The 13749-nt window shown below is 41.7% G+C and overlaps 1 protein-coding gene across 1 annotated transcript; it reads right to left on the reverse strand.

Annotated features, from left to right (window-relative positions):
* Nucleotides 1-5127: 5127 nt before the first annotated feature.
* On the reverse strand, nt 5128-13292 carry LOC141349242 (scavenger receptor cysteine-rich type 1 protein M130-like). Its single transcript, XM_073870047.1, has 11 exons — nt 13080-13292; nt 12372-12695; nt 11836-12150; nt 11428-11751; nt 11030-11347; nt 10589-10888; nt 9676-9990; nt 9399-9602; nt 8527-8607; nt 7983-8036; nt 5128-5756 (listed from the first exon to the last, which is right to left on the reverse strand). Exons 1-11 carry the CDS (start codon nt 13183-13185, stop codon nt 5128-5130), a joined length of 2970 nt encoding a protein of 989 aa, XP_073726148.1. The 5' UTR covers nt 13186-13292.
* Between the last annotated feature and the right edge of the window lie 457 nt (nt 13293-13749).

A 13749-nucleotide genomic window follows, 5' to 3' on the forward strand; every position in this document is an offset into this window, starting at 1 on the left:
ACTAAAACACTTCGCACTAGACCTTTTGATCCAGGCAGAGATTTGACCACTCTGCCCAGCTGCCAGGAATTCCTAGGGGCAGTTTCATCTACAATCACAACAAGGTCTCCAGTGGTTAAGTTTCTCCTGGGTCTGTTCCATTTGATTCTCTCCTGCATGAGCGGCAAGTATTCCTTTATCCATCTCCGCCAAAAAAGGTCTGATATGTATTGTACTTGTCTCCATCTTCGCTGGGAGTACAAATCTCTTTTCTGGAAGAGTCCTGGTGGCATGACAGGTTTTGATTTCAACTGGAGAAGATGGTTCGGGGTAAGAGGTTCCAGATCGTTTGGGTCACTAGTCACTGTGGTGATGGGTCGATCATTCATGATGGCCTCGACTTCACACAGTGCTGTTTGGAGAGCCTCGTCGTCCAAGCGCTGTTCTTTCAGAACAGAATAAAGAATCTTTTTCACGAGACGAATCAACCTTTCCCATGTTCCTCCATAATGTGCACCTGAAGGGGGATTAAAAGTCCACTTAACTCCTTCCTTGAGTATTGCATGTTGGATTTTGGAGTGATCAATTTCTTTCAAGGCTTCTTGTAACTCTCTGTTTGCACCAATGAAGTTAGTGCCACAATCGGATCTGATGCTTAGCACGGGACCTCTGCGGCAAATGAATCTGCGCAAAGCATTGATGCACGAGTCAGTGTTCAAGTAACTCGCCACTTCAAGGTGCACTGCACGGCAAACAAGACAAGTGAAGATCACTCCGTAACGTTTTACTTGTGACCGGCCCCGCTTTATCTCTATAGGTCCAAAGTAATCTACCCCCACATGGGTGAATGGAGGTTCATCTGGGGTTATGCGGTCCTGTGGCAAATCTGCCATCTTCTGCTGTTCCGCCTTAGCTTGATATCTTCGGCAGAAAATGCACCTTTTAATGGTTTTTCTAGCCATGGCATGAGCACAAGGTAGCCAGAATCTTTCTCGCAGCTTAGCTAGCATATGACTTCGTCCTGAGTGCCCTACTTGCAGATGGATTTGCTGTAGGATCAGTCTAGAAATGTGAGAGTTCTTTGGCAAAATTACTGGATTCTTCATTTCGCTTGGTAAGGCCGCTTTGTTGAGCCTACCTCCTACTCTCAAAATACCCTGGTCCAGGATTGGGTCCAGCTTGCGGAGAGTGCTTATTTTGGCGCATGGCTGCCTTTGTCTGAGTGAGTTAATCTCATGCTGGAAAGCTTTTCTTTGTTCAAAGTGGATAATACAATCTTCCGCTTCCTGCAGGTCTTCTACGGTAAGTCCTACTTTTGCTTTCAGCTTTAGGTTGGTCTGAGTGGTTCTAGTGACTCTACGTAGTTTCTGTTCTTGTAGAAATTCCCGAAACTTCAACATCCATGCTACAGCTCTCTTGAGTCTGTTCCAGTTTGAGTAATACTCAATTAACTTGCTTAGTGGATTCTTTGCTTCTACAATCAAACTGTTGACTATCATTTTACCTTTTACCTCAGGATCGTTTGACTCGATGGATGGAGAATCTTTTAGCGTATTTGGCCATTCAGTGTCTGGTTTAGCAAGAAACTCTGGTCCTTGGAACCATCTTTTGGACTTTAGGAAAGCTTCAATGTTCAGACCACGTGAAGCATCATCAGCTGGATTTTCTTTAGAGCTGATGTTCCGCCACTGGTCTTTGTCTGATAGTTCACGAATGTCTGAAATCCTATTGGCCACATAAGTTTTGAATCTTCTGTTCTCATTTCTTATGTATTTCAGCACAGATTCGCTGTCAGTCCAAAAGGCTGAGGGTTCTAACTCCAATTCCAGTTCTAACCTCAGCAGTCGATCCATCTTGACTGCAAGGGTTGCTGCGGCTAGCTCTAATCTTGGGATAGTTATTTGTTTCAGCGGTGTCACTCTGGATTTTCCCAGTACAAGTGTTACATGTATTTCACCTGCTTTGTTGGTCAGTCTTAGGTAGCTTACACTGCCAAAGCCATTTTCGCTTGCGTCGCAAAAGTGATGCATTTGTGCCTTTTCAACTTGGCCAAAGTTCTTGGGCTTTATACATCTGTTGATTTTAACGTTAGACAGTTGCTCCAGTTCAGTAAGCCACTTCTTCCAAGTTGTAAGGCAAGTCTCCGAAATGTCATCATCCCATCCACACTTCATTTTGCAGAGGTCTTGAAGGATCTGCTTTGCTTTTAGAGTGAATGGTGCCAGGAATCCTAAAGGATCATAAATTGAGCTAACGATTGATAGAATACCCCGACGTGTCTGCGGTCTGTCCTGGGGAGTGACACAAAAAATTAAGGTGTCCTTTTCAATGTTCCATTGAACTCCAAGAGCTCTCTCTAGTGGAAGCTTCTCTCTGTCTAGATTCAGCTCTTTGATCTGCTTTGCCTTGTACTCATCGGGGATGGAAGCAAGCACAGAGCGGCTGTTACTAATCCACTTTGTGAGCTTGAATCCGCCCAGAGCGCAGAGGTCTCTGAGGTCTTTGCAGAGGGTAACAGCCTGGTCTTCTGTTGCCACGGACTTTAGACAGTCATCGACATAGAAGTTGCATTTGATCGTCCTGCTCACCTCTTCAGCATAGCCATGACCATGGTCATCTGCTGTCTTGCGCAGTGCGACGTTGGCACATGTAGGAGAGGATATTGCTCCAAATAGGTGGACAGTCATCCGAAACTCCTCAAGGTTCTTTGACATGTCGCCGTCTGGCCACCACAGAAATCTCAACAGGTCTCTGTCATCTTCATGGACACAAACTTGATGAAACATCCCCTCTATATCTGCCATCATAGCAATGGGTTCTTTACGAAATCTTAACAGGACTGCGAGGAGTGAGTTAGCCAGGTCAGGCACTTGCAGTAGTTTATCGTTGAGGGATGTTTTTTGGAATGTTGATGAACAATCAAATACCACTCTTAGAGTTTTCTTCCTTTTGTGATACACTGCATGATGTGGAATGTACCACACTTTTCCATCTTGCCTCTGAAGCCTGTCCTGTGGCACCTTCTCTGCATAGCCTTTCTGGATGACCTCAGTCATAAAGTTCCTGTAGTCCAGAGCATAAGTTGGATCTGATTTGAACTTCCTAATTAGGTTCAGGGCTCGTTGCTTGGCAACATCACGATTGTTCGGCATCATCGTGTTTTGGTCACGCAATGGAAGTGACATGTAATAATGTCCGTTCTTGAACATTACTGAGCTTTTGGCACTCTCCATGAACTTGTGATCTTCAGCAGACATCTCTTTCTTCTCATTATACTTCCTCTCGGGAAAATCATGATTGTACTGCTGTACTAATAGATCCTTTAACTCTGTCACAGAGATGTGGTTTGTGGTTAAAGTCTGCAATCTTAAAGACTCCTCAGCACTACAAGAGTTGAGTGGTCCATTGATTACCCATCCGAACACAGTCTTGACTGCATAAGGGCCACTATCTTTGGCATTAATAATCTGCCATGGTTCGAGGGCTCTTGGGGCATTGGCTCCTATCAGAAGATCAATGTCCGCATCAATCTCATTTAGCTTGACCTCCTTCAAGTATGGCCAGTTTGAGATGTCCTCCTTAGTGGCAACGTTCTCTTTGGTCACTGGGATGGCATCTTGCGTGTAGACCTTTGGGAGTTCCAAGAAGGTGTTCCCATCCAGGTTGCCTACTTCCAGTCCAGAAATCTCATAACTTGAGACAGTCTTGATCTGCCCCATCGTCCGTAGGAGAATCTCGGTCTTACGACCTCTAGCGTTCAACCGTCTTCTCAGTCTCTCCGTACAGAACGTCCCTGAACTTCCTGGATCCAGAAAGGCATAGGTCAGCAAGACCTTGCTTCCCTTAGTGACTTTTACTTGCACCGGCACAATTGACAGAGCACAGTCTTTGCCGGCCCTGGTTACTCCACCAGCTTCAAGGGTGACATGACCGCTGTTGATGGAGTTCTCTTGCTGTTTTACTGACTCAGTCGGCTTGACTTTGTCTAAATGCAAGATGGTCGGATGCCTACCTTGACATTTCTCACATGTCATTCTCCTCTTGCAATCTTTACTCATGTGTCCTCTCAAAAGACATCCAAAACAGAAACCTTTTGTTTTAAGAAACTCAACGGTGGCTACTTGTGGCTGTGTCTTTAACTTCTGGCAATCCTTCAGGTGATGTTTGCCTTCACAGAATTCACAGGCGGCACAAGGGTCAGGGATTCTTTGACATTTGAATGTATGATCTTTAGCACATGTTCTGATGTCGCAGTCATCAGTCAACACTGCTACCGTAGTAGCAAAGCTACTACCTTTGCCCCTTATTGAGTTTGGCTGTTTGGAAATGGCTGAGATCTTGATCCTGTTGATGTCTTGAATGTCACCGAACAGAGGGTCCAACAGAATCTTAGCCTGCTTCTCCATAAAAGCTACAAGGTTATGAAAACGGGCTCTGCGACCTGTATTTTCCAGGATATTGGCTGCCGTGGATCTCCACTTCTCTCTCAGTTTATAGGGCAATTTGGTTATAATCATTTTCATGTTGGAGGGTAAATCTAATTCTTCCATGATCTTTAAGTCTTGCATTGCGTTACAGCAGCCTCTAAGATACAGTGCATAGTTCTGTAGTTCCTTTCCATTATCAGACTTGATATTTGTCCATTTCAGGGCCTTATCCATGTATGCCATTGTAACTTTCAGGTCATCCCCAAAGTTCTCCTGTAGGAGTCTTTTAGCTTCACAATATCCTCTTGAGGGATCCATATGGAAACAGCTTCGGACATGTTCTCTGGGTTGTCCTGTCGTATACTGCTCAAGATAGTAAAGGCGATCTTGATTATTTGATGTTTTGTCTTCAATGCTATATTCGAAGGCACGCATGAATGTTGTAAAACTTAATGGATCGCCATGAAAGGTAGGTATTTCTCTAACAGGTAATAGTGCTTGCTTATGTTGCAGTACAAGTAAATCAACAATGTCATTTTGTCGTTGCATGACAGAAGACAAATCATCATAGTCTGAACTTGAGTCAGGTTTTTGACCACCACCTTTTCGATCCTTATCCTGTTTGATCTTAAAAGACATTGGTGTCTTTGCAATCGTGACAGACTGCTTTAAAGTTGAGACTGTGCTCTTTGGCATTGTCTGCTGTTGCGTAGGTAAAACTCTAGCAGGTCTGGGCTGTTGCAGGATTTTTTTGCAGTGGGGTTTTAGGGACTGTAAATATTCTAGCAAACTCCACTGGTGACTGTTTTTGACTTGATGCATGTAAAAATGGTCTTTGGCTTTCTAAATAGGAGTTCATGCCGTCTTCAGATTTTCCTGACTGTAATTCAAAGCTTTCCAGAACCTTTATCTTGGCATCTGATGCAGCAATTTCTGCTTCGAGTTCTGCATTTTCAATCTTTGAGTCCAAAATCATTCTCTGTTGCTCAAGTTCATGCTTAGCATTCAATGCTTCTCTACGTGACAACAATGCAGCCTTCTCAGCAAGGGCCTTCCTATGTTCAGATGTCACTGAAGATGATTTAGATTTACTAACATTAGAAATACTATCATTTGGACCTACAGAATCTTGCAGATCTCTTGACTCTGGTGGATATAATATAACCTCTTCATGCTCTGATGCAGCCTCTGGTTCAACGGACTCCCGTTCTTCTACAGGAAATTCCTGTTCACCCAATTCACCTTGCTGTGCTTTTAATACCTCCCATTCTTGTACCTCTTCCAGGAAATCTTCAAATGGTTCTATCCTAGATTCATACCATTCAACTTTATCTTTTTGCTTTTCCTGTTCTGGTAATGCATTTTGTACATAATTATGGGCATTATTAAATTCTTCACAAAGTGATTGGAAAATGATAAAATGTTGTTTCACAGCATTAATATCTTTTTGTTGCATCATCCCTTTAATCTCATTCATTTTGCGTGTGCATTTTGCTAATTTGCCTTTTCTGACCTTCTTTAGTTCCTTCAATTCCTTAATATGTTCATCCATAGTGGCCATTAATAGTCGTAGGCTTGAAGGACACGGTTTAATGGGTCTTTAAATGCAATTTGATTTAAACAAATAAACAGGTCTCCTTTGTTAAATGTTCCCAAATTGTTGACTACAAAGTCAGTCAACTATTTATACAGTCCAATAAACACTGTTATGATTCCTTTACGCAGAGATGCGTGAGCTTTATATTTTAGCGCTACGGCCAACCTCTTCAGGCATGACGGAATGCATATAGAGCCCGGAATGCATATAAAGCACAATGTTAAAACGTTACAGTCTCAAAATGTAAACGTTTTAATTCAAAGCACGCTGTATCTAACTTTCTGGACTTTATCAAGCATAAGCATTCAATCAAAGAGTCAACATCATGCTATGAGGCTTGTCCACATAAATAGTCATAGTTCTGGGTTTATCGCGTTACTCACGACTCGATGAAAGTTTTCACCATCAGCAGCTTTCTCCAATGCAGCAGGTGTCCTGATAACAGCGATGAATCCGCGTGCTTTATCTTGCGTTGTCCATAATCCAAAACGGAATGTTTTTCCTAATCCTTGACGAAGTTTTTTGACTTTTGTTTTGGCCGCTTGTCTCACCTCATCACAAGCCGCCGCGCGTGCCAGCTATGGGGAGGGGGGTTTTCGGACGCACGTTCAAACCAACTTAAACTTGAAACAAAATAGGATCTTCTATCCTTCTAAATAAGCTACAACTTAAATATCTAATTCAAAAATGGTGTATGCATATCAGTGTAAATGAAAACAAAAGGTTTCAATTTTTCTTTTACTATCTGTTTGCGTGAATTTGTGGTCAAAAAACTATATCGCTCCCAACTGTGGCAAGCGCTTCCTTTCTAATGCCATCCCCCCTGGCTTCACTTCCTGTCTCCATATATGGATTTCCTGGAGGTGTCAATGCAAAATAAAAGTGCCAGAAAGGGGGGTAAATTTAAATAAAATAAACTGAAGTTTAAAATGGCCCTAACAGTTGCTATTGACATGAAATTTTACCAGATGTTGGTAACAACTCATGCAATCACAAAGAAATCATAGATGTCCTCAAATGAAGTTATGTTTAATCATGGAAAGACACAGGGAAGAAGTAACGAACACGCTTACTGAAATGTTATTTCAATTATTTGTACAAAAGAGTTTGTTGGTATTGAAGGCTTAAAGATGTGTCCTGTATGGATAAAGTAGTTGCATGCATTGCTCAGGTGTGATTTTGACTCTTTCACACAAACACTCTTCACATCTTGAAGGTTCTGTGGCTTTGTCTATGAACTCTGAGTCTGACCTTTAGTTCTTTCCAAGGATTTTTTATTGGAATGAAGTCAGGTGATTGGGTGGGCCTGGGTCGTTATTTTCTATCTGGCTGTGTGTTTGGATCAGTGTTTACCCATCATGAGATGTTTCTTGAATGACACCTGAGACTGAACCAGCTGTTATTATTTGCACTGATAAGTGCCAGGGTTGCTTGTTTATTACTGACTGTCGTGGCTTTCCATGCCATTTTACACCGCCTTTTCTTCAGGGGTCCAATACTTTTCCCTGTGTCATTCTACATGATTACACATCACATTTATGGACATCTATGGTTTGATTTCTTTGCATGTGTGGATTGCAGCTTCTGGTAAAACTTTCATGTCAGTAGCACCCTAAGGGCGGAGTGCACAATGTTTGAAAGCCAATGTTGATATTTGAAATCACTTAAACAAACACGCCTCTACCCCAATAGAATCTGGACCTTCTTTTGATAGACCCACCCCACATACGCAACCCCGGCAAGGATGTCGGTTAGTAGACACGTCTCTTACTGCCGATTGGCTACCGACTCACTTTTCCAAAGCGTTTTTCAAACATTGTGCACTCCGCCTTTAAGTGTATATTTACAAAAAAATGGTGACAAAAATGGTGACATGTTTGTTACATGTGACGTGTTTCTTACAGGCTGTATTTATTAATGTTATTATGTTTTTTTTTATTTAATATTGATTTATTAAATATTCACTTCAGTCCTCAAACCTGTTTCATCAGCATCTTCATATCCAGAATGCTGTTCTTCAGAGATGAGACTCCCTGTTAAAGTGAAGCAGAAGAGTCAAGTTGTTGTTTACTGAACATTCATTTCTTTAAATCAAATATTTTATAACTCCTGCAGTTTCTTGTGAGACTGCTTGTGTGATAAATACACTAACTGCAGTCTGCAAACACACACAGACGTCCTCACACTCCTGCACCTTATCCCCCCTTACTACTGTATTAACCTCCAAAAATAATCTCACTAACACACATCTGTAAAGATACACCTGCAGCTCTGTGGTTTGAAGCCGGAGGTTTAACAGGACTAATAATAGACGAACATCAGCTGTCTGATAGACTCTAATCTACAGATTCACCTAAATACACAAACATACACTAATGAGAGCTCAGGCTTTCATATTTTTATATACGATTTGTTTATTTAAATCTACAGTAACTCAAATCAACCGCACTGATGTGTCCAGTTATTTGAGATATTAGGAGGACATATTTAAACCTTTAAAAAACATTATGAATGAAGTCTCACCTCTCTGTGTGTTTGTGTGTCTGTGATCAATCTCTTCATAAACTGCTTCAGTCTGAGTCCTGTGTCTCCTCTTAGAGAGAGCTGTGAGTGTAGACACACAAACACAACACATGACTGATGATACACTGAACAAGACTGTAGTAAGATTGATGTTGATGTAGTTCAATATGTCAGATGTGTACTTGTATGTGATGTGTGGATCTCTGTACAAGAGGTCTTCACGGGTCCACTTAGATCCGAAAACCCGAGGTCCGACCCGAGACCCGATCGGGTTCGGATCTAAAAGTTTCACATGTGCCTCGGACACGGGTCGGGTACAATAATAGCGGCATCGGGTCTCGGGTAATTTAAAAATGAATGTGTTTTTTCTGAACGGACCCGAGAAGACCCGAACTCTCTCGCCTGTGTGCGTCAATGTCCTTTTCAAACCTCTCATCTGTTTGCCAAGAGCGCTTGCGACATTGTGTGGTTGTCGGAAGGTTCATTTTCGTTGAAACAAACATGTCAGTCAATTATAAATGTACATTTTAGCGGTTACGTTGGTGTCGTCGTCAGATAACAAAGTAAAACGAATGGAGCAGCTCGCCAAATTGGTTGCAAGGCCACCAGAGTTTCTTTCTGTCTGACTGCTGCGTGTGGGTCTGCAGAATGCCCACACGTCAGTGCCGTTTACATTCGGTTCCAGTTGGGTTAAAAAAATTTTTTTACTAGTTCGGATCGGACTCGGGTCTAATTTTCTCGGGTTTGTCTCGGGTCGGGTCTTTCTTTAAAAAAAATGTTTATTTATGCACATCGGGTTCGGGTATGAAGTGATTCGGGTCATTTCGAGTCGGGTACATTTCCTTGGACCCGAGAAGACCTCTACTCTGTACCTCTCCTCATCTCTCTGTTGTGTTGAATCAGTATCAGCAGCGGCACTAAGAGCAGTAAGAGCAAAACTCCCAGTACAATCACAACCACTGGAGGATTGAAGAGAGGAGGAGTTTGTGGAGGAGTCACTGATCTCCTGTTTGTCTGAGAAACTGAAGGAGAAGCTGATGTTGTTGTTGTGGCAGGAGTTGTAGACACTGAAAAGTCTGTAATAAAACACACATATTAAAGAAACTGCTGAAATGATAATGAATTGATCTCTCAGTGTTTTCTTCTCACCTGCACAGATGAGTCTTGCTTGTTCTTTGTGTGAGCAGTCAGTGTGATTTTTCAGGACATGAGGACAGTCCCACAGGTGAATCTCAGTCCCTCTGCACTCGACTCTGTTCATCCACACAACACCTTCACCAGCACCAAACGCTTCATTCCCATCAACACTCAATGCTGCTCCACAACCCAGCTGCCTGCAGACCACCTGAGCATCTCTGATGTCCCACAGATCATCACAGACTGAACCCCACACAGAGTTATGATAAACCTCCAGTCTCCCCGAACACAAACCCTTCCCTCCACTCAGTCTGAGAGGAAGATGATCTACATCACACACATCAAACAACATTTACAACAACACACTCAAACACAAACTGTGATTTAAATGTTGAGTACACATAGATTGAACATGTCTTTTTACAATTTTATACAGATGTAATTGTTTTATATGTAAGGAATAATTGACAACGGGCCATTAAATTATTTAAAAATAATGCAACACCTAAGGTGGTAATGCGGCACAACGCGAAGTCAGTTATTCCACTTATACCTTGGTCACCACAAACATTGCTCTGGTGCCTTTTTTTAAGACATTTTGACAGGTTAGGTGTGCGGTTACAGAAAAATAATCAACACTCATGGAACATTTCTCAGCCAATCAAAATAAAGCATTCAACAGCCCTGTGGTATAAATATACTTGAACATTGTCTCTGATGAGGAGATGGTGATGTAGAACATGACAGACGACTCCGAGGAACTTCATCAATCATCGTCTCTAAAATTATAACATGAGAAAATGTCAAATATATATATTTTTTATAATTTCAGCAATGTACTCTTAAAAACCCTTTAGATAATACATACAAACTGTACCCAAAATACTTAGAAACATCATAAGACTGTTATTTTAATTTATCTCACCAGAGCAGATAATGTTTGCCACTTCATCTCTACTATAGTAATTCTGTCCCCAAGGTGAAGATGGACACTGCCATAAAGAGGAGTCATCTGATCGACATTTAAAGTAATCCAACCAATTCTGAGACCTCAATCCATCTGAATAATTGGGTTCACTGGCAGATCTTCCACAGTTCAGCTCTTGACAGATCAGACTCGCTGTGTCTCTGTTCATCTGATTGTAGCAAACATTACCCCAAGATCCATTGTAGAAAACCTCCACATTACCTTTACAGCCTTCAGTTAACCTGAACTCTTTAAACTCTAGATTGAAAAGACAACTTATATCAATCACAGTCTGGTACTTTAAATTTGCTAATTAAAATTTTTACAATGAATGTATCTGATCAAAACATTTAAATATATTTAACCACAATCACTTCATAACTGCAGCTTTCTGTTTACCTGAGCACACGACTCCTACATCCTCCTTGTGTTTACAGTCATGATCTCCCCAGACCTGTGAAGAGCAGCTCCACAGTGACGTCTCATTCCCCTCACAGTTCACATCATCCAGCCATATGGGTCCAGAACCAGGACCAAACCAGGCTGGTACTGGCTGATTACTGAGAGCCACTCCACACTGCAGCTGTCTGCACACCACATGAGCATCCTTAATATCCCAGAAGTCATCACACACTGTACCCCTTGAGCCTTTGTGAAAAACCTCCAGCCTTCCTGCACAAACTCCACCAGAACCCACCAACCTGATGGAGTTCTGACCTGAGATCAGACAAAGAGTTAACAAAAGACTACGTAAACACATTTTAATTAATCATCTGGACAGATATTGTAATTCTGACCAAGGCAGGTGATTGTCAGCTGTTGTGCTGCGCTGCAGTTGAGAGTTTGTGGAGAGCTGCAGTTCCTCAGATGATCTTCAGTCCCAGAGCACTGGAAGCCCATCACACACTCAAAACTGTGTTCATCACTGGATGAAGAGGAGTTAGTGAAGTTCAGCACAGAGCCACAGCCCAGCTGTCTGCAGACCACAGAGGATTCAGTGAGACTCCAGGAGTCCAGCAGAACTCTCCTCCAAACCTGATGAATGTAAACTTCCACCTCACCCTCACACTCTCTCTCTCCAGACAACCTCACTCGACCATCATGAAGAGACAGAGAGGAATCTGGAGAAAGGATTTGACATTTTCAGATTGATTACGATCACACTACAGTAACTTCATGTTAATGACAGAGTGAAGTTCACTCACTAGAACAAATGACTCCAACATCTTGTTTATGAGAGGATTCAGCTCGACTCCATGAAGAGATTGAACATTCTGAGAGTTTTGTTTCATTCCCCTGACAATCAAACACATCAGCCCAGATTTCACCAGATCCCTCTCCAAACCAGTCCACTCCCACAACAGACACAGCAATCCCACAATTCAGCTCTCTACAGAGAACATTGGCAGCTCTCATATTCATGCACTCATCACACACTGAGCCCCATTTACTGAAATACTGACGCTCAACTCGACCAGAGCAGATATCAGAGCCGTTCATCAGTCGGAGGTCAGAGTAACCTGGACAAAGATTTCAAAGATTACTAAACACATAGAGAATAGAAGTTTAATAGAGATGTAGCTGTTGAAGATACGTCTAAACACCACATAAACTGGTTAAAGATCTCAAAGCTTATTGAAACACAGCACAGTTTTAAACTCATTTTCTCTCAAGATGGATTTGCTTAAACAAATACTAGATTCAATACTTCTTTATAAAAAGGTTTAGCATTGATATTTACCAGAACATGTGAGTCCCACATCATTGTCATGAGAGCAGGTTACTTTAGTTATAGTAGATGATGAACATGATCGAATGAGTGATTCATTTCCTCTACATTCAATCTCTTGTGTCCACACCTGCCCCTCTCCTTTACCAAAAGTATCTGCACCCAGCAGCTGTACAGGAACCCCACAATTCAGCTCTCTACACACAACCTCTGCATCCTGATCATCAAACATAGCATCACACACTGTACCCCGTCTTCCTCCAAAATACATCTCCACTCTCCCAGAGCACAGGTGAGGTCCATTAACAAGTCTTGACCTGCTGTAGTGTTCATCACCTGTTTATATAGACAGAAAGAACAGCCCAGAAGATGAGATCACAATGAAATCACAGAAATAACCTGGACTCTCCTAGAACATGAGTGAAACCCAAACAAAAGTCTGGGAACTCCATGACAAACTTTTTTAATTATAGATAAAAATGAAACATGAATCTCATTATATATATTACATAGATGTCACTCATGATATTGGATAATACTTTAACAGCAAATTCATTGTATAGACTTAAGATTGACTTTACTTTGAAATCAAGAAAAAAGATTTACACTAGAACATAATTATCACAGCTATTCAAATTATTTTCATTTTTATATCCTGTGACAGAATGATGTTATTTGTCATGAATTAACAGGAAAATATTTAGAGAAGCTCACCTGAGCAGATCACACCAGCATCATAAGAATGAGAACAGAACTGAATATACTGGTTGTCTGATGTACAGTTCTTCAGTGAGGACTCTGATCCACTACAGCGCACATAAGCCATTGTGATTGGTCCTGATCCTCGTCCAAAGTGAGCCCCACCCGGAAACTGTAAAGCCTTCCCACAGCCCAGCTCTCTACACACCACTGCAGCAGCTGTCAGATCCCAGTCAAAATGACACACTGTTCCCCACTGACGACCTTTAAGAACCTCAACTCTACCAGAACAACGACTGCCACCATTCACCAACCTCACATTCAATTCTGACACATACAGTATGAGAGAGATGCAAAGGAGATCAAACATGAGAAACAACAACAAAAAAGTAATATTGATAAAATGATTAATATAATTTAACCTTAATTTTTACAGTACTTACCAGCAGTAATGTTCATTACTGTAGAGGAGAGTAAAATGAGTGTGAGACAGATCTCCATAATCCTCTACTGTACACACAGACTGATAGAGAATAATGAGAAGTCAATGTAAAGAGAGAGAGAGAGAGAGAGAGAGAGAGAGAGAGAGAGAGACCAATCACGCGCTCTGTTACCTTATTAGAAATAAGAAAGGAAATCATCAAACAACTTGAGTGACAAATCAGAAGAGATATTTTTGATTTTCTCCATA

Source organism: Misgurnus anguillicaudatus, chromosome 1 (genome assembly GCF_027580225.2).
Source record: "Misgurnus anguillicaudatus chromosome 1, ASM2758022v2, whole genome shotgun sequence".
Lineage (NCBI taxonomy): Eukaryota > Metazoa > Chordata > Actinopteri > Cypriniformes > Cobitidae > Misgurnus > Misgurnus anguillicaudatus.

Bases quoted from the DNA above. Each gene is read 5' to 3' on its own strand.
- LOC141349242 (XM_073870047.1), bottom strand. From the start codon at position 13,185: ATGGCTTATGTGCGCTGTAGTGGATCAGAGTCCTCACTGAAGAACTGT. The intron at 12,151-12,371 runs GTAAATATCAAT...ATCTTTGTCCAG, and splicing joins TGTGGGACTCACATGTTCTG to GTTACTCTGACCTCCGACTG. The intron at 5,757-7,982 runs GTTTGAGGACTG...ATGCATTACCAG, and splicing joins TGAAGATGCTGATGAAACAG to AACAGGAAAAGCAAAAAGAT.